The sequence below is a fragment of the Cylas formicarius genome, unplaced genomic scaffold (genome assembly GCF_029955315.1).
Source record: "Cylas formicarius isolate icCylForm1 unplaced genomic scaffold, icCylForm1.1 PGA_scaffold_6__28_contigs__length_40554024, whole genome shotgun sequence".
NCBI lineage: Eukaryota > Metazoa > Arthropoda > Insecta > Coleoptera > Brentidae > Cylas > Cylas formicarius.
The window spans coordinates 7,328,446-7,350,003 of record NW_026844347.1 but is presented as its reverse complement, the minus strand read 5'-3'; the positions used below and the strand labels follow the sequence as shown (position 1 = coordinate 7,350,003).

The following is a 21,558-nucleotide window of genomic DNA, read 5'->3' as shown; positions in this document are numbered from 1 at the left end:
CCTTAGCTCACCTCTCGTTCATAATCTGCGTAAACGTCGAATTGTTGTCTTGAGCGTAGAGCTGCGCCGTACGCGCCGGTCTGCCCGATTTCTGCACCGGAAACTTCGGCAGCTGCCCCGTTTTCTTCTTCTTTTTCAAAATGCTATCGATCAGCGGGTACCTGCCCTCTTCTCTGTGCATCAAATAGTTCTCGTATCTGAAACAACGTTCGAAAACGTGGGGAGGTAAAAAACGACGAAAATTATCTGCTCACGGTACGCATTTAATACATTACTACCTACCCGGTAGCCAATTGAGGGCACTCGGCCCTATCACCAAAAGTAATTGACTTTGGATGACAAAACTAATAACCAAAGCACCCACGAGAAAATGGGAAAGTTTCTATCTATGGTTTTTTGAGAAACACAGATAGTTAAAATGGACACTGAGATAACTTCGGTTTCCTTTCGTAAGAGAAAGCGGTGGAGCGTGTCCTAATAATTTCGGAAAAAATTGTCAATAGCTTTATAAATCAACCCTTAAATCGTTATTTTTTTCGTTCTCCTCCTCATTTTTTTCACTCAACGCATCAAATAATCAATATATGATTTGAAGGCGGGATATCGGTCGGTATGCATAGTTTTTCTGTTAGGTCTGATTTTATATGAACATTATTCGTTTCTACTTCAATGGTGAAACATATGTTGTATCTGGAAGGGATTATTGACAATGAGGCCAAATAACTAAAGTGTCATCAACGTAGCGTCTCCATAGTTTGGATTTTACATGAACAGTGTGATAAATATATTTGCGATGCCGACCGATAATGGAGAATAATGGTTGTTCCTGATATTTCTTCATAAATTTCACCGTTACAACAAAATCGATTTTCGATTTTTTTTTGGCCCGAGCGAGTCTAAATGCTTACCGTTGTCTACACTGCTTCGGCGATCTATAAGCTATGGAGACGGTGTTGACGTACTCCGCGACAAAGTCCCAGTTTGGGGTGTGGCCCGGACACATCACAACTAAATTCAACGGCAACCCTTGGAACGACTGTATCACCTTTAAAAGAGCCATGTCCTCGTGGACGGTCCACTCGTGATACAAAGGTTGATCAGCTACCGATTTCTGAGCGCTTTGTTTGCCCGGCATCGAGACCAACGGTCGCATCAGACCTCGATATTTTTGCAGTTTCAGGTCCCGTTTCATCTTCAAAATGGCCGGCGAATAAAAAAGGGACTTCGGCGCGATAACCGAATCGTCTTTTCTCGGAATTTTCGCGGCCCTACGGCCGTCTAGACCGATGTCGGCATCGACGCGGGTCCTCTTGGTTTCCCTTTTTACATAGATGGGTGGCAATTGAGACTCGGACATTATGTTGACGTCGTACAAGAAGGAAACCGTGTGGTCGATGTAGACGTCGGTTTCTAGCTGGGGCGGAGTTGGAGGACACCACATCTACGAACAAGTTCCCATTAACTTGGATTCTTTCCAGTTGGGATTAGTGTTTAATTGAGGTAGTTTTCTGGTATCAAACTCGATAGTAAGTATCAAGTTAGTGGTAGAAATTAATGATAGCCAATGTTTCATTTTTGAAGTTGGAAAAAAAATTAGGCGAAGAAGGCTATGGAAACAAATTTCGATGCATTTCCTGCAAAGTTTAATTCTTTATTATCTCTGTCACTTCGTGTTGTATGCTTGCTTGTATTGTTGGGTCTAAACCTTATCAATAAATGGCTCAACGATGGCGTGATATGAAACATCTTTTACCTTAAGAATGTGCCGCTGCGATAGCATTTGTGGAAACAGACATACCACAAATTCAAGTGGCATTCCGATGTGACACAATATTCAGAGCACTGGCAGAAACCAGAGCCCAGACATGGACAAAACACGAGCGAGAAAAAATAATCAAGATCGGTTTTTGCTCATGCACTATGAAACTGATTTATTACACGGAAAATAATATTATTCCTTATAGGGCTGTAACTGGTCCTTTACTAACCATAGAAAAGAGCAAACGTAACGTCTTCCGTTCGCCCGCGCAAACCAAAATTGGAGAAGCCGCGAATGGAACCATGTACTGTTTTCTTACGAGTCATCACAATCTTGCGTTCTATGCGATAATCGCAGGAGAAGAGTGTATAGACAGGCGATACGCCCAATGATCAAAAAAAGCCTCCAAAATTGAGGTTTATTTAATTATTAATGAACAATAGCACAAAATATTGGACAAGCTTCATATCCCAGTATAACAACCAGAAGTCCTCTGACGATGGGCGTGTCGCCAATGAAAAGGCTTCGTCTAGTAATATCAAAAAAGAAAATTCTAAAACGTCGATTTTAAATTGATTTAGTCATTTATCAAAGTTAGAGTTGATTATTTTGTTATAAACTGATGAAAAAAATAACTTATCGGAAAAGAATGCGATTTGACGAATTAAAAAACTCGATACCACCAATGAGAGCTAAGATAGTGTTGTTATTTTTATTTTTTTTTAAATCACTGTAGTTTTGTTATGATCGTTAAAAATGGGCAGTGGAAGGGTCAAAATTTCATGACCTTGGAAATAGTTTCATGTTGTAGCTGTCAGTCAGTATGTGTTAAATGCTGGAGCTCAAAAACTAGGCTCGGACCCTTCAAGAGATGGTTCTCACCTCCATAGTTCAAAAATCGGTGGGGATAATTTTTGGTTAGTCTTGGCTCGTTTAATCGAAAAACAAAGAAAAATTTAACACCAAATAAGATGGTTTTGACTACCTATTATACCCATATAATATTGTCCTCGTTTTAAACAAAAACAAGTCCCGCATAACAGAGAAGGGTAGCTTCATAAATAAAGCTATAGTTGTTTTTTAAAAAAAATCTATTTCCGTTCTTATTAATCGTATCTAGTTTTTTTTTTAAATTCGTCAAATCCACTTATCGGCGTTTCAATTGCATTATTTTCCAGTGAATTATTCTATTTTTTTATAACAAAAAAATGAAATTTAACTTTGGAAAATGATTTAAACAATTTTAAATAGACTTTTGATCATTTTCTTTTCTGAAAAGAAAGTTAAGAAATGAATGGTTAAAAAATATTGACGATATTTACTTGAAGTTTTCAGGGCTTGGTAAAGGTCCAATAGCTCATTATGTTGTGCTATTTGTATAAAACTGTTTTTGTAGATTCGGCCGCGATTAAAAAAAACCTATTTTTTCTAATCCCTTCTGTAAAAAAAATAAAAAAATAATACACTATAATTGTTAACAAATCGATAGTTAACCCAAGTTTCAACATGAAACATTGCCAATTCATTTCTACAACTCTCCTCAAACTTACTTTCGAGTCTGACATCCCCTAGATGGCAATTACAGATGCCCTAAATACTAATTCTCTTGCATTATCACAACAGAGCACACAAGCCATTGGTATTGCCAATCGGTTTCTAATAGTTAGCGCACTAAATGTAAATGTTTTTAATGAAGTAATATACAATCTAGAAAAAAGAAACAACCTCTTCCACAATAATTTAATACAAAACACTTTTTTGCAGAGGCAACCATACGTCAGTTTAGTATGTCTTAAAGTACATCGTTCGAGTTTCGAAAAAGTTTCTTATGAATATATCACTAATTTTTCCGTTATGTCGAATCAAAATTACTTATATGCAAAACAAATTGTGTAAAATATGCGTGTGAATGTTTAATATCATTAAAAGAAACTTGCCTACTGACAAAAACACCAATATCCTCGACAGAGAATATTGTTAAGAGTAAATTGGATAAAAGGAAAAACGTTGTGATTTTCAACCCCAAGCTGACAGATGAAACCAATATAATGATTAGCTCTGCCACTCTCCACAGGGTTGTTTGTAAAATGGTATTTAAATACCGTAAACTTGGTTAGACTATCACGAAGATACAAGTGCAAAACTTTTTGATAATTAAGCTATTATCTTCATTCGGGTTTAAAGGCCGTCGTCGATTGGAATTACTTCCTAACGTTTCGCTAGCACGAGTGGCGAGCTTCTTCTTCTTAAATACAACCTGCGCAGGAGAAATCGTCAGTCTACGTCCAACATCGGAGATGGAAGGACCTCTGAAGAAGCTCGCCACTCGTGCTAGCGAAACGTTAGGAAGTAATTCCAATCGACGACGGCCTTTAAACCCGAATGAAGATAATAGCTTATCAACGGGCCGCGAAAGCCTTAACCAATTTATTTTTGATAATTGGTTTCAAAATTACCTTTTAAAACCTATTCCGGATAAAAATGTGACAATTTAGCTGATCAGATGGGGGATAATGTTTTACGCCTTCCTCTATATCATTGTATATTCGCTCTCCCATAGAGTACGTGCACCAAGTAAAATCAATTGTAAGAGCAGAAAATTTTACATTAAGTCCAATTAATACTTAATCTTTATATTTTTAATACACCTAAGTCCGACCCTGCTATATTATGTAAATACTACTGGATAGGTGCTTTATTTTGCAGTCAAAACATAACACTATATACTTTGAGATGGTACGCGCTCTATTACGAACATCTGAGTGATTCCCTCTCTGATTCGAGGAGCACGAGTTACATTTTTCCGACTGCCTATTTAATCAAAAGATTTTATTTTAGGGTAGTATTAATTGTTCAGTTTATTTGGTGAAGATCTGAAAGTTTCAACATTTACGGTCGAGATCGGTTAAATTAACACGAGTTCCTTTTACTTTCACTTATTTTAGCGCATCAAGATTTACTCCAACCTGCTACTTCTGGGACAAACGTAGTATTTGTATTTGCGTACCTAGTATCATGTCAAAATCTTGACTTGAAGTGAAAAAAATTATAAGCGGTCAAGAGAAAATGCTGGAAGTTATTTTTAAGTTTCTAGAATAACCAAAAAGGGCGTAATTGCATTCTTGATTTTGAAATCCCATTTTTAGAAAAATAATCTTTTAATAAAGAGACCTGATAGAAAAACTGCTTTAAAGCTTGATTAAATTTGATTTTTTTATTGGTAAATAGTTTTTGCTCTATCTGTAAGCGAAATTGGTAAGAGATGTCCAAAAATTTTCGGACATAAAAGTGTTGTAAGTGTAACATTTAGTATTCCGATTTACCGCTACATTAGTTAGTCCGTGAACACTCCACACATAGGCCCTAGCTGAAGATAAGAATTTCAGTGCTTGCAACATGTATTATGCGTAAATGCCCTTTTAAAAAAAGTGTTTTGCATTAAATTCATTAAATTACGATGGAAGACAAGGTTGTTTCTTTTCTCTTGAGTTTCACTTTAACTGATCAACTCATGCTACTTTAAGACTATAAGACAATTAAAGACTATAAAATGTAGCTCTCAAGACTTGACAACTGATTTTTTTTTCAAATTTGTAAGGCCGTGTGGCAAGAACTGATTGATTAAATTTGATATTGAGCCAAATATGCATCCTTAGAGATATACAGAACATTAAAGCTTAATTCTCGAAGTTGTTATTCCTCTATATATCGCTGTTTTTGAAATCGACATAAGGAACAATTAAGTTGTATTTTTCACATAATATGAAGACAGCGCTGGTTTGACCCCTATTGTTAAATTTTACCTCCGACATCAATTTATTATTTTTGTATAATCCTCCTTACACTATTTTTTGTCCAAAACATAACTCTAATTTATTACAACCATATTTGAATTCGTAGAGCTGAATATTAGATAAATATTCTGGAAGACAATTAAAAACCCACTCAATGATATACTTACTGGCATTTGTTCCAGAGACCCCTCAGACATCCAAACCTACAACGTTAGCTAACGTTAGATTCTCGTCAAGTCACGCACAAAATAACCTGCGACCTACATAGGGAGAAGGAACCAACTTTGCTGGACTTTGAATAAAGGGACCTTTCTGAAGGAATTCACCGACTTTTGTCTCATGTTTAAAATTAAGTTACCGACACAATTAAAAAAAAATGTATTTTTCATTTTTTATTTCTTCAAACTACCACCGATAATAAACATAAGTAATTAAACCGGTTGCCGGCACAAAATTCCTACTACTCCGATATTTTATATACTCAAGAGAAAGTAAAAATATAAAGGTATAAAATAAAAATGTAACGATTTTAGAGCATATATATAATAAATTTTTCAACCCATGCATTGCTTTAAATTTCATTTTCTTATTTGGAAAACGGAGCCATTATGAAAATATTGCAGAAAGTATTTTCTATAACAGCATTACTTCCATAAATTCTTCTATTTATTCTCAGTTTTTAATACAAAAAATAAAAAAATATTTTTCCGTAATATATAGCAAACTACTCTTTATTTTAAATAAAAAATCACCTTCATAAGTTCTTCGCATGTTTTGAAACATCGAGAAGAGCATACAAAAAAATTTGCCGAAGTTTGCTTTAGTTTCCCTCTAAAAAGTATTGAATATAATAGAATCTAATTTAAGGTTCAGAAGTTTTGTATATTTTGATACACATTGTTAAATTGTAAACTGGCTTTAAAAAACTTTAAAAATATGTAAATTTGATACCTCTGTAGACTTTTTTTCAAGCGAATTTTTGAAATTCGACTAAGACCTCAGAACTCCGTGCTTTTTTAAACATGTATGAGATCCTTTAGAGAACTCTTCAAATGAAATGCCGACTTAACATATGTCCTGTTATGGCTAAAATGTATAGGATAAAACTGCAATACTATTCTTAAAAAGTAATAAATAAGTACCGAATAGCAATTAAAGAAGCCTCAACAATGATTTTTAAGTATTAGTATTTTCTGGTAAGGCGACATAGTTATTTTTGTGAAAAAATATCATATGCAATTTTTAACTTTTTTCTTAAAAATATTTTTTAGATCATTTTCATTAAGTGTCCTTTGCTCTAGTTATTTTTTAAAGTTTCTGAAAATTGGCACTTATTGAGTTATTATTTTTTTGCAAAAGTTAAACTAGACCAAAAACCCTCGAGTTTTCCATATTGGTCTGTAGAACTACCAAACTTTTCGGGTTTTTTCCGAATCAGTGAGGGGAACGAGGAAACGTACAGAGGGAAGGTCGCAGGCTTTGATAATTCAAAGAAGCCCCCTTGCTCATGTCCAGCGGGGCAAAGTTTTGGTGCCCTACGCTGCTGCGGACATTTGAGCAAAGAGGCACCAAAACCCACGTCCTGCCCCGCCAAATCAAACGAGACGCGACATTTACAAGAGAACTTCTTTATTTTCCAATGAGAAAAATTAATTTAAATCACATTAAACCTAATGGTATGTACATGGCCAGTAACCGAGTCCATCTTGCCACTCTACGCGATTTTCGCTCGCACAGCCCGAAAATATTTAACATCGAATAAGTTCAACACGACGTGCACATATTTACACAGAATGTACAGGGTTTGTTTTCGATAATGATAAAAGTCGACCTCCCCCGCCCCTTGGGACTCTTTGGAATTAAACTTAATAGCGCTATAATACAAAAAAAAGAGAAAATCGAAAACACGCGAGAGGTCGGCCTTTTTAAGATTCGAAGAGATGATTTAAAAAAAAAGCTTTATTAAAAGCGATTTAAACAAAAAAAGTTCATGTGGCGACGATATACACACTCATACTGATATAATTTACAGTTACTCACAACAAAATCGCCGGCTCTGTAAAAAAGATATATATATATATGTATTACATACATCGTAGATCACAAATTTGCACATAGATACAGAGACGAAGTTTCAAGTTTGGTTAGGCCTTGCACTAGTTTTGCACTAACAACTTCGTGTGAAGTTCTTTACGAAGCATACTGGTTTTACACTGGGAACTAGCTTCGTCAATTTATTTGCCGTCTCAAAACCTCATCTAACAATTCAACCGACTCAAAGTATTTAGTGGTTATGTTTAAATGTTTTTGATGTTTTGGTATAGGCTTTATTCATAATAGTAACTAAGGTGGTAGTAATTTTTGAACTAGTTTTCTTGTTTCTAACTGAAAACTTAAGTAGGTAAAACGTATCTCAAATTGGGATTGGAAAAAATTAATTTTTAAGAAGTACGTAGAGGCGAGTTAACTCCTTCGCATTTTATAAACCTCATTTGATGGAAATCCAGACTGATATTAGAAAAGCCAAGGCAGCAAGTCTTGTGCTCGGAGTCTCAAAAATTCATTATTTCCTTTTTCGTGCCAAAAGATTATATTTAGTAGAGGAACATTCGCTACCTTTGCGCACTAATTTTTGCGCGTAAGTTAATAAAAAATTGTTTTTTATTATTGTTTCATAACGCTGGTCGCATTTATATTTTATGGTATATCATAATATAAGCTTGCCGTTTGATTTCAACAGTTGGCTTTACTTATTGACGAAAATTAGAACAAGTTCTGTTTCATGAATAAATTACCCCACACGAAATAAACGAAAATGGAATTCAGTATGCTATAAAATTAGTAATTTTATTAAAAAAATCCGATTTACATATATTTTTTGAGATATTGGATGTCGATAGTTTGATAAAAAAAAAAACGTTTTATAGCATGAAGACAATTGTGTGTTAAAAAAGTGTGGTAAATTTTCAAACTCACAAGACATTGAAACGTATATTGTCTGTGAACATTGTTATTGTCCTTTGTCTAAACATTTTTAACCTGGAAAATTGTTACCAGATAAAAGATAAAAAAAAACATTTTTTTATAATTTCTCAAAAAAAAAATTAGTTCATTTTAGTAGCGTCTATTATTTGAATAATCTTCAAAAATTTTTTAAGCACGTATTTTAAATTATGTTGAGATAATAATAATAATAATAATAATAATAATAATAATAATAATAACGATAATAAAATTGACAACTTCCTGGTTTGGCAGATGTTTTTAAAAAATATTATAGTCAAAATAGCGGTCACCGTTAGAATAAACTAACTTTTGATATATGCCAAAATAACATTGCATGGCTCAGGATGATAAAAATTAACTTATTTGTTTTAAAGAAAATGAAAAAAAAAAAGTTTTTAAATCTTTTTTACCCATTCCTCAATGAAAACGAAATTATCTACTGTCAATTTTTAATGTTAAAGCGTAACAATAAGATTTTTTAATTATGCTTTAATTACTAATCTTCATAATTTTTTCAAAAAACAAAAACAATGTTTAAAAACCTAACTTGAAAATCTAAACTAAAAAAATTCGTACCTTGAAAAATAGACACTAATATTTTTTGGTATGCTTTTTTTTGTTTGTACCGTTTTAATAGTATCCAAAGAAATATTCGAAAAACTATACTTTTTTAACAAAAAACTAACCACTTTTATTACCATTATGCTTAATATTAATAAGTGCTTAAAAATATCATTAAATTCGGGTGAAGTCCATTTTCCCATGTATTTTATGAGGGGATCTTTATATATTTGGATATTTTATATATTTATATATTGGGATATTTATATATTTGGCGAGTAATTTTGATATCAAAGTGAAAATAATAACATAACCTTCCTTTCTCATCAATTTCAACAGTTGGCATTGTTAAATTGACGAAAAAGTTTGCCGAAAATTAGAACAAATTCTATTTTCTGAATCAACTTATGAAGAATTTCGTGACGAATACTTGACATCAGAGTGATAATAACATAACCTTATATTTTCACTTTTCAACAGTTAAATTAACTTCGCGAAATTCACAAAGAAAATGTCAGCGTAAAACTAGTTTTGGGCAGTTACGAGGGATCGCCGCCATCGGCCATATTACCGTCCGCGGCGTCCTTACCAGGCGTCGTTTTAGTAACCCACCCGTCCAAAGTGTTGCTGGTAACTTGCTTGTTACTTTTCCTGTTTAATGTTTTACACTCCGAGTCGGAATTTATATCGTGAGAACGAACAACGTTACAATCGACGTCGTTCTTATCGCGGGTAGCGTTTTCCAGGACGTCATCCGGTTCTGCTTTGTTTAAAATTTCGACGCCGTCGACGTCCGCCATTTTATAATGACCCTCGGCCATGATATCGTTTAACATGACGGTGCACACTTTTTCCACCTCGTTCAACGAGTTTTTTTCCGCCTCCGGTTCGTCGTCACGCGACGCCATTTTTTTAAGTTTTCTCGCGAACCGTTTCGACTCGTCCGAATCATTGTTCTCGTTATCGGACACCCGTCTCACCCTCTTTACGAATTTTCTTTCGACGTATTTGACGGGCTTGACACCCGGCAGTATCGGACTGACGTCCAGCGTCCACAAATTGATCGCCACCCTACCGTGCGAACGCGTACGCGGCGAATTGTGGTCGACGCGGTTGTTCGGATGCACAGACGCTTTCTGCGCCGTCTGCGTGGTATCCGCGTCGCTATAGCAACCATTTTCGTCGCCTTCGCTCCGCGTCGCGTCCCCGTTGGTCACGTTGACCTCGAGTTTGCGTTTGCGTCTCCTTCTCCGTTTTCGCATCATCCTCCTCGAAGATCCTTTGCCATTATCGGGCGGACGGTTGCCGAATTTACCCTTAACCGACGCCGCGGTGTTTTTAGATTTGACGATTTTTTTTATGCTAACCTGATTCTGCGCGTCCTCTCTCGCGTACGATATGATCTCGTTGTCGTTCTCGATTTCCCTCGCCCGTCTCTTCTCCTCCTCCCGCATCGCCGCCATACGGTTCTGTTCCCATTCGCGCTTTTGCTCCTCGATTTCGCGTTCAGCGGCGGCCAACTGGTCCGCCGACCATGCCGATTCGGTCTGCTCAATGAACTTCATCGCGTATTTTTCGATCGGCGACAACTGAAAAGAGACGAATAAAAATAATACATAAGCAGCGAGAAATTTTCGAAAGTAAAACGTTACCCATGTTAAAAATTTAATTTTTATGGGTAAGGTGGAGTATTAGTTAAAAATGCTTTGGGACTTATTGTTACAATTGGCTCTAACATTTGATCTATTTTCTGCCTTAATATCTAAAACGTATCTAAACACTTACACGTATTATTCAGAAATACTTTTAACTGCGTAAAATTGGGTAGATCAAATCTTGCATGCTTCATTCCAAATCCCTGTAAAGTATCAGAATCGAGTTTCATTAAGAGCAAAAAATCCCATTCCGCAGTACGAAACTTCAATAATTTTAATGCTTCCACATTTTCACAAAATTTGTCAACCACATTACGCAGTACACGATTGGATGGATTTAAAATTTTGGGAATGTTCATTATTTCATTCAAGTAATGAGTTGTGAGTGATTATATGTTGATTTTAAAGCCGTACTTTAAAGTCGTTAATTTTATTTGGATCCTGTGTAGCAGTCGTAGATTTGTTTTAATTTTTTTATGAATCAACTTCTTCTATTTACTTTTGCGTCTGTCATGCTCAAAAAATGTAGCTTTAAGGTGACAAATCATAAAGTTATGTGGCGCCAAAACACCACGTAATTATTTTAAAATCTGCAAACGTAAACCCCACCAAAAATAATAATAAAAAAAAATCCTATTTGTAAATAAATTGGAAGACCGCAAAAAACTCTAAACCTTTTCATTCTTTACCTATTTTGCAGATACTTAGCGCAATTTATGCAAGGTTGTATTTATTTTAACGTATTTATATATAATACAAAATCACGATTATTTCCAACAATTTTTTAACGAAAATCAAATTTAGAAAATGCTATTAAGGAAAAAATATTTTTAACTACCGATGATTACGACACGAAATTAAGACACGGCGAAACAAACGATCGAACTTAAAATTCTACGCCTACCTTCTTTGAATTCTGGAGTAAAACAGCCGGCTTAGATTTTGTTGTCCACTCAAAAAGACAATGGTAACAATGGAGTGGGGATTGACCATCGCGCACACGCGGAACTATAACCGCGATAATTCGGCCGAAAACAAACCCCGGGAGTTCGTAATTGGATCGTGAAATAACACGCAGTTGGTATAAGAAATTATTAGAAATAATTTACTTAATGAGAGATATTGGTGGAAATAATTCACGAACACTAAAAAGATTAAAAAATCAAAAGTATAGAAAATCAAACATTACCTAAAACCTGAACAGTGATGTTTCATTGTTTTAAAAACTTACGTACAAAGAAAACAACATATTTTTAAGTAATTTCTAACAACCATCCGCTTAGTTGAATAGAAAAACTAGATTTCGATAAAAAAAAGGTTGACGAATCTTTGTTCTTAACAAATCGTTTAAATTTTCTCGGAAAAAACGCCTGTCTGTTAGACCCAAAACAGCGGCTGCAATGGCTGCATTGATTCAAGATGAAAGAAGCAAGCGATATATTGCCCATTTCGAGTATCACTATACACAACACGTATACACGTCTTTTAAAAACTGGAGGTTACACTAGAAGAACTCGAACTAGTGCCAGTCTGCGAGATCGTCATATATAGTAATCAGCAATCGACTTCATCACACTGAAAGCCAATATCGCCAGTCACAGACCAGCAACAACAAAGATTCTTAACGTCATCGGATTGGGCTACTTCAGTTTGCCAGGAATCATGAACAAATGGGTAACAGTATATTATGCAACAAGTGCGGCCAACGGCATTTGAGCGAGTGTTTTAATAAACGAGGGGCTTAAAAAGTTTACCGAACGTGTTGCATACTGTTCATACATTTTCGCACAACACGAATAAATTCACTGACACGACCGTCAGAATTGACAAACGTCAAAATTCAACATCCGATTGCTCCCAAAACAGTGCGGTAAAATCTCGGAAATGTCCGAAGTGGCTCAGATCCGTGGGAAATGAAACTGACGCATTAACGTGGTGACTAGATCAGTGTGTAATTAGGCCGTTTTCCAGACGGGAATAGAAAATTAGTATATTATGCAACAAGTGTGGTAAACGTTATTTGACTCACGAGTTTATTTGACAGGAGCGGAGCGAGTGTTTAATGAACGAGTGACTTAAAAAGTTTACCGAACGTGTTGCATACTATACTTTTTCTACGACCGTTAGTTTATCAGTACATTTTCGCAAAACTACACGAATACATTCAATGACATTACCGTTAGACTTGACAAACGTCAAAATTCAAGGCCTGGGAAATATGCGGTAAAATGTCCGAAGTGGCTCGGATCCGTGGGAAACAAAATTGACGTCGTCAAGTGACGCTTCCCGCACGCTAGAAATTTAACCTGCAATCTCCAGATGGTCATGGGAGGACATATCGAAGATCACAAGAACTTTTTGCAGAATATACCAGCAGTTCTAAGGCAAGCTAGGGGGAGGGGGGAATTTTTTTCGAAGCACACACAGGATTGTACATCGATCCAAGGGGCGCTTTAACTGTTGTCTGAGAGATTTAATTGTCTCTTATATGGATTTGGTTGGATTTTATTCTGATCCACCGTAAGCCAGACTATATACCGCCAAAATTATTGAACAGAATTTACACGATATGAACATTCCTGTTTTGGAGTTACCAGCGTTAAATCGAGATGAGATCCCCATTAAACATTTTTGTTTTTTCATAGTGTGGTAACAAAAGAGTTTTTTTTTCTCTTTAATATATATGGCTGGTTGTTGCTAAAAATTATTTAAGAAGTGTGGCTTTGTTTGTGTGTAAGGTATGAAAACAATAACACACAACATTAAATCTTATGTATAAATTTGCTATTTTTCGTAAGGCCAGTGTAGAATAGAATATAATTTTACTTGACTTCCTTTGTATAATATAAATTTACAAATTGTACATGATCTGAAATATCAAAACTTTATATAACAATTACTTTAACAAAAAATAAATGCACTCACTACAGTCCAGAAGTAGCAATTTAAAGGTTTTCTTCAAGTTTTGAAGATTCAGCCTCCACCAGGGAGAAAATAAAAAATCTTAAAATCGAAACACACTCACACCAACCATTATCCGAAGAACTCTTTTCTTTATTATAAAAGTCCATTTTGCAGCAGTGCTACTACTATACCATAAGCCAGCCTTGATGGAGTAAAAAAAAGTTCATAACATAACTGATCTAGGCAAGTTTGCTGTCATCGATAAGAAATTCGCGAAACTGTCATGATGGTCCAGTCATTTTTATCGCAAAACTAAATTATTGTAGTATACATCTATTGTATTGTAGCCTGGCGTTGTTTCGCCACAAGCTAATCTGTCAATACGGTTATGCTCTTCCAGACAAAAGCCCTAATATCTAAGAAATGGCTAAAAATACGTCTAGGATTATGTTAATATTTTTTTCTCTGAATTGAACTTTGAACATAATAAAATAAAATTACAGAGTGTCCCATTTCAAATAAAAATATCATTAATACTTGTCAAAAAGTAACCATTTTTTGGTACACTCCAGCCTTAGGAAATGCTAGGCAGCTTCGTGGTCAATTATTCCTGTATACATCGTGCTTTTAAGTTGTTTACCTATATTGAGTAATTTCATTTTAAACAAAGTCTGCATCTGACATGAGGAACTTTAAATAAAAGTTTTTCAGAATTTTATTGAGAATTCAAAAATGCAACTTGTTTCCGTTTAAAATAACAAAGCTTATATTGACGACGACTACATGACACCCTGTACAGTTAAACCTATTTTTAAAAGGTGAATTAGCTAATAATATTAAAAAAAGTCCTTCTTGACATACGTCTAATAGACCAAGCCGTTTTTGACCACTATGTTGCGCGTTTTATCGCGGTCACGAATACAGGCCCTGTAGAGGTGTGATCAGAAATTAACACCCAAACGACTACCTCAAATTTCCCACGAATTTATACAGTTCGTTAAAAAATTCCTCAACTAGGTTCACGTTAAATAGGTAAGTTAGGTTATTTTTTAAGAAACAATTGAAAAATGAACAAAAATATAGGACTCCTCATTTAAAAATATAAAGTTGATGCCCCCACTATTCAATACACCTTGCAGGCATGAAATTATTATATTTTAAAATATCTCAACAAACTGTTAAACTTTTGTATTAAATTTTTTCCTATATCTCTGCAGATTTCGAGATGTAGGTAGCAGTAGTATAGTAGATAGTATAGGAAGTTTTATGTACACAATGTACTTTTTTTTTGCAAGTACCGGGTGTCACAACGATAGAATAAAATTAATTTTTGCCACTCTGGTACTCTCTACCTCTCGTCTACACCTATCTTCAAGAGTTACTGGGAAATGTCAATTTTTGCCCTTTACTCTATTTTTGAAAAACTCGGTGGGATATTGTATACCTCGTCGTCATTACAGTGATACTTTAAACGAACCGCTTATTAGCTCACCTTTTCGATGATATTGCTGATTTCTTGCTCGGCCCTGCTGATCTCCGGCTCCTTCTCCTTCTCCTGGTCCTGATCAAACGGAATGTTCTCATCGAACTCAGCCAAATCGGCCACCGCCTCAGCTTTCGCTGAGCAGGCGGCTTGGGCATCTTGGTCATCTTCGCACGCCGCCAAAGCGTTCTCCAACGCGCCCACCATCGTCTTGTCGTCACTGACGTTACCAGAATCGTTCGGCGGCTTATCTTGCTCTTGACGCGTCTCAGTCAACTCTTTCATACGCTGCGCCGCGCTTTCCACGGTGTTATCGATATTAAATAAGTCCTGTATGGTGGACTGGTGAAGAAAAAAACACTTTAAATTTACAAATATAGGTTAGGTATATTTTTGAGGGCTGTCTGAATCTGTTCTGCATGCATTTGAAGTTAAAACCTAAAATGTCTAGATCCGGACGGCATACTATTGCGTTTAGCAAACAGAATTTATTTAAATTCTGTATCTAAGGGGTCTTTTTAATAAAAAAAAAATCTTTTTGTGTTTTACTGTTATGTATGGGCAATATACAAATCACATTGTGGCAATAAAACCATAACTTAAAGGCAACGAGAGTTCAACTGAACTTCTGTTGCTGAAAGTTTATACATACACTTTCGTTGTGGAATTGACCTGTCAAATTTTTTTGTGTGAATTGACCGAAATAATTTTAAAAATACAATGAATTTATATTTATTTGAATTGGGCATCGCGTCGTTAGTATCTTATTCGTGTATTCATTGAAGAAGGTTCTAGATAAATTGGACATCACAAACGCATAAGAATTTATTATAAAATACATATTATTTATGAATGATAGATAACATTCTACAATTGTTCTTTCATACATTTTGATCGAATATGACTAGTTAATTAAGAAATGGTCGATTGGCGGTCAATTGACAAGTTTATTAAGAAGTGATCAATTGACACTACAATGGAGGGGAATTACCGACATTCATTGGTCGAGCTGAGAAATTTAACAATATAGCATCCTTTCTCTCTGTTTCAAGAATTTTCAGGGTTTTGGTTTCCAACAAAAATTTTAAGATATGAAAATCTTAATCTCACTGGGGAATAAAAGTTTTCCTTTTTCAATAATAGCTACATTAAGTTCTAGAAGGTGGCAAGTCTCCCCTAGAAATATTGCTAATGAGAGATGAAAGTGGGAAACCCAGCGGCGTTCTTGCTATTTGTTCATAAATTTGTCAGTTACATCTCAATCAGCAGATAGTTTTTCGGATTTCCGATATCTAAGTATTCTGAAACAGATGATGCTTTGATAACGCATTTAATGTTACATTCTATATGAATTTTGTCTTGACAACAAATGCATTTCTTTTTTCTACTCTGAAACTCTGATTTTGTTATATTCACTTTGGGAGGTCTAGCTTGCGTTCACATTCATTCAATTAAAAAGATACAATTTCTCAGAATCATTTAAACAAAGTAATTCCGTAATTCGGTCATCCGTGAAGCAATTAATTTCCCCACCCCGCTTCCCATGTCACGGACAGATATTAAGATGGATGTAGAGCAATTGATCCTCAGTTTCAGATAGCGCTTTCAAGAAGCCAGCTCTATTTTTGGCGAAATGTCAGCAACCATGACAAATAAAGAAGTAAACCCTGACGTTAAATTTTAAATCAAACTTACGCTCTTGAAATACGCAGTGGTAAAGTTCCCGCCTTCGATGGCTAAGTCTCCCAGCAGTCTTTTCTGATTCGCTTTTTTCAAAATGTTCTCTTCAATTGTTCGTTCGCTTACTAGTCTGAAAAGGAGAATTTTTTTGGATTAAAATGGTTAGTATTGGTATTTTTAGTCTTTTTCGAAATCGACACACTAATGAAAGCTTTATTTCAGAAATATTGTAATTCATGACCTTTTATGCCTTTTTATTGTTGCTTTATTGTGCAAGAGATGTAGGTGTCAACTTTAATATTGATTATGCAGTTAATAAAGCATTCAAATTACCGTTTTGTTAAAAGAACTTATAATGCATTAAAATCCCATTTTGCTCTTATGTAACGTCGATTTTGGAATATACTTGTCAGATTTGGTTTCCCTAATCATTGCATTCAGTCAAATGTTCAAAAGAATGAAATAGTGCAAAAGAGGTTCATAAAATTTGATGGGTTTTAAAAAGATCTACAAAATGAGGATATTATATATGAAGAATTACTCCACTCCCTTAATCTCAACAAAAGGAGAAAATTTGTTGATACCTATCTAAAATATCGTTAATAGATTGTCCAGAATTGCTGCCTTTGATAGGACTTAATGTTCCACAGAGAACTCAGAGAGGGATCTACCCTTACAACAAAATATGATTTATCTTCGTCTCTGAGACACTTTTCGGATAGTGCAAATAAATTGCATACGTGGCGTAGAGAGACATATTTAAACGTGTTTAGCTAGAAAATTAAAAAAAGTCCTGTGACTTATACTAATTATATTTTTGTATCTTGTATTTTTCTCCTCTATTCAAAAAAGTGGTGCCCTTTAACGAGCGGGCCCACCCACCTGTAAATATGTACGTCTCTGGTTTGACCGATCCGATGGCACCTGTCCTGCGCCTGCGCGTCCATGGTTGGATTCCAGTCGGAATCGTAAAATATTACGGTGTCCGCGCCGGTCAAATTCACTCCCACTCCTCCGGAACGGGTGGACAATATAAAAGCGAAAATGCGGGGATCCCCGTTGAACCGCTCCATTAGGACCTAAATTTGAAATTGTGTAATCAAATCGATTTGATTGTGGGATATTTCAGTTAGCTTTGCATCACCACCCGCTGGTTTCCAAGAAACTCTTGATGGAGTTCTGACTAACATTAGACACCAAAAGGATATTGTCATAATGGGTGACTTAAACTCTAGAACAGCAACAAAAGGAAAAGATAATATTGGTGCATTTGGGGAAAATATACCAAACAAATAATGACTATGTAAACACACCAACTGATGATTATTAATGGATATTTCTATCATAAAGAAATCCATAAGTTAACACGGCATCAGGACACAAAGTTTGAAATCCATAATTATATCACGACAAATTAGCAAATGGAAAATAATTGATATAATAGTACTTAGATGAATTGAATGTGGTCAGACCACTACCTAATGAGGGTAGGTAAGCAGAGTAAAAGGAAGAAGAATCAGAAAAGATCAGTTTTACCTAAAGGCACCTAGAATGTTACTGTTATCCAGGTATATCTTTTAAACTATTTCATGGAACCGCCATGACTTAAGTCTAATAATTATTTTTCCTTTTACCTTGCTTTTGCTAGAAAACTGCAATGTAACATTATTTCGGAACAATTAATTACTTATTGTGGAGCCATAATTAACCAAATAAATAAGTAATACTAATTACAAATATTCTGGATGCGTCCTGCGTCAGTTGTTGATGTTGAAACAGTTTCAGTTTCAGTTAAGCTCTGAAGACGCCAACAGGATGCTTGCCTAAACGTCAGAAAGTTCACTTCTTCAACAACCGACGCAAAAGGAATCCAGATTTGTAATTAGTATTACAGAGCTCGTGGAAATTTCTTTGAAAAAGTTAATAAATAAGTAATGTGTCCAGAGGTTTTCAAAATTAGAAACGAATTACTATTGACGTGGTACGGGGAAATATTGACCCGAAATAAGTGAGATATCCTATAAAACTGACACCCCGTAGGGACCCACCTGTCGCTGATCGATTTTCGTAGATCCGTCCAATCGGAGATAAATGTGTCCGTGGAAATTCAAAAACACCTCCAACACGTCGAGCATTTTCGTCATTTGTGTGAAAATTAAGACGCGGTGATTTTCGCTTTTCAAATGACGCAGCAAATTGTCCAACGTCTGCAACTTGCCGCAGTCGTACTGTATAAGTCTAGGATCCGGGAACTGGGTGACCATAGCGGAGGCGATATGATGCAGCGGCGTCGCCGGCTTGGAACACAATTGCTGGATCAGCTGTTTTTCGTGCTTTCGAGCCCAATACTCGCTAGGCGGAGGATGCCACACATGCAGCTCCGCTTCGCTACTTTTCACCGCGGGAACGTAAAAGATAAACCTAAAACAAATAGAGTTTATATGGTTTTTCCAGTTTTTGTGTGTATTGTTACTGAGTAAACACAACAACCAATAATTTATTCCTATCCAAGGAACAAGATACAAGAGAATTAGGTAGATGCCGACTTACCGAGTATTTGCGATTTTAAAATTCAATAAAACCTCCGCCGGAAAAAAAATTTTTACAGTGCCTTTATGGCTTCATCGTAAATTTTAATTTTAAAGGAAAAGCTAACCTGTTTTCAATACAAATTGCTCTGTCGATGGATGTCACTCTAGGAATATTTAATAACAATTATTCTAATAATAGTTCTTGGTGTAAAATTTTGTACTTTAAGTTTATCGGTTCCTGCAGTAAACTGAATTACATGTTTTGCTTATAATAATGCTTCGTCTTGTACAAAATTTTTATATTATAGTTTAAACACGATAAAAACCGGTTGGTGTTGGTCTGCGAAGAATATTAAGGACTCTAGTTTGGACTATCATGACCATACATGGGCTGAATTTTTTGAAAATTGGTTTGAAAATTATCTTTTAAAAAATATTCCGGCAAAAAGTGTCACTGCATTATACTCTATTTTTGAATATAACTATCAGACTCTCCTAAATATAAATGCATACGCAGTCATTTCTAAGCAATCTTATGGCCCCTTTTGTATAATAAAAATTATTTATACTAAACACGAAAACAGCTAGCACTTGAAAACGTAAAAATGCCGGCAAGTAATATAAATAAAAAAATTTAGCTTTGAGTTTAAGTATGATTTGGAAGCATAAATAATAATTTAACGTTTTATTTGGTAAATTCCAGATATTCATAATAACCCGTTAAATTTTTTATTAATATTTTAGGTTAGGATAGATATTGGCATGTGGATTTCACTGGATTATTGGATTTATTTATTATTAGGTTAATTACCACAAAAATAACTAATAGATGCATTACTTCCTTTCTTATAAAATTATTTTTTTGCTATCATAACAGAAAACTTAACCTGTTGGCAAGTTGAGCAATCATAGACATAGCTCATAGCACCGCAAAAGCCCTTCCAAGTTAATTAAAATTAAAGTGCATTAAGCCTTTTTGGAAATATGGACAATTATTTAATAAAAATGATCGAAATCCACAGTCCAGTTTCCTTTCAGGGCATTAAGCAAAAAAGTTTTAAATTTAACATTAGAAATTTTTCAAAAAACTGAACTTTAAAATTCAAGATGAATATTTTTTTCAAATTTCTAGGAACATTCGGTTCCCTAATACACCTCGATGCCTTACTGGGATACAAGTACATATTATTCTAAAGTAGTATTATTTCTAAAAGCACAAGGTGTGCCAGTTTTTCGCAAAAAAACAAAATTTATTTCCCCTAAAACACTGTTTTAATTGTTAGTTCGACTAACTATCTCATGTCAAGGGTTAAAATTATTGTATATAAGGTTGCTGCATATAATACAGGGTGCGCAAGATATTCTAAGTGTTCCCAATTTTCAGCTATCAACGCGAAATTTGATTTCAGAAAAACTCTTTTTATGAAAACTACTTGCAATATAGGCAACTTTTCAAACCAGGAAACATAAGAGGTCTGGACCTACAGCTTTTATTGCAGAAATTTTGTTGGATTATGTAGGTTATGAGACACAAAAATAAAAGTTTTGCGATTTTTGGGAGTAAATTACTGACAGTAAGTGAAGAACCATGAAAATTGGTGCAATTTTCCAAAGTATGGCATATATATAAGCCTTTACAAATTTTAGGCTTTTTACAACATTCTTTAATAAGTACAAATACAAGAAAAGGGCGAAGATATATTTTCAAGCAAAATTATTACCTTTCACATATACTTTTCAATTGTTCTATCCTCCGTTCCGGATTGTGCAGCGCATTCCGGAGAAAATTAGTCGTGTTTTCCTCATTCTTATCGAAAAGGGCGTTCAAACAATGGATATGTCCGCCGGTCCACGAACACATCCTATGGGGTACCAGAATTTTGATGACGTCTTGAAAATCTCTCCCGTACAGAGGCAACGAAGAACAACGGCGTTCGTTTACTTTGGTCATTAGTTTTAATCTTCTTTTCTCTTCGCTATTTACATTTTCGCGTTCCTAAAAATATTACTCGAAATTAAACGACTTGTGTAAAAAAATGTTCGTTAGTCCATCCTAGATTACATAGGGTAGCTTGCTACTGCGATATTCTTTTATACTTCCATATTAATTAATTATTATAAAATATTAACTTTGCTGCGGAATTTTGTAAGTCGTGGGAAATATACGCCCTTTCCTGAATATTTC

The 21,558-nt window shown here is 35.0% G+C and overlaps 1 protein-coding gene across 4 annotated transcripts in view; it reads right to left on the bottom strand.

Annotated features, from left to right (window-relative positions):
* Window positions 1–21,558, bottom strand: part of LOC132703379 (helicase domino) — a 55,643-nt gene that overhangs the window by 18,566 nt on the left and 15,519 nt on the right. For all 4 annotated transcript variants that reach the window (XM_060672603.1, XM_060672602.1, XM_060672600.1 and 1 more), the window contains 9 exons: window positions 21,095–21,369; window positions 18,891–19,263; window positions 17,725–17,921; window positions 16,858–16,972; window positions 15,172–15,504; window positions 10,488–10,709; window positions 5,721–5,756; window positions 909–1,441; window positions 12–197 (listed from right to left, as the gene is read on the bottom strand). In XM_060672603.1, the coding sequence (XP_060528586.1) occupies window positions 12–197; window positions 909–1,441; window positions 5,721–5,756; window positions 10,488–10,709; window positions 15,172–15,504; window positions 16,858–16,972; window positions 17,725–17,921; window positions 18,891–19,263; window positions 21,095–21,369 (2,270 nt within the window). The remainder of the gene's footprint in view (window positions 1–11; window positions 198–908; window positions 1,442–5,720; window positions 5,757–10,487; window positions 10,710–15,171; window positions 15,505–16,857; window positions 16,973–17,724; window positions 17,922–18,890; window positions 19,264–21,094; window positions 21,370–21,558) is intronic.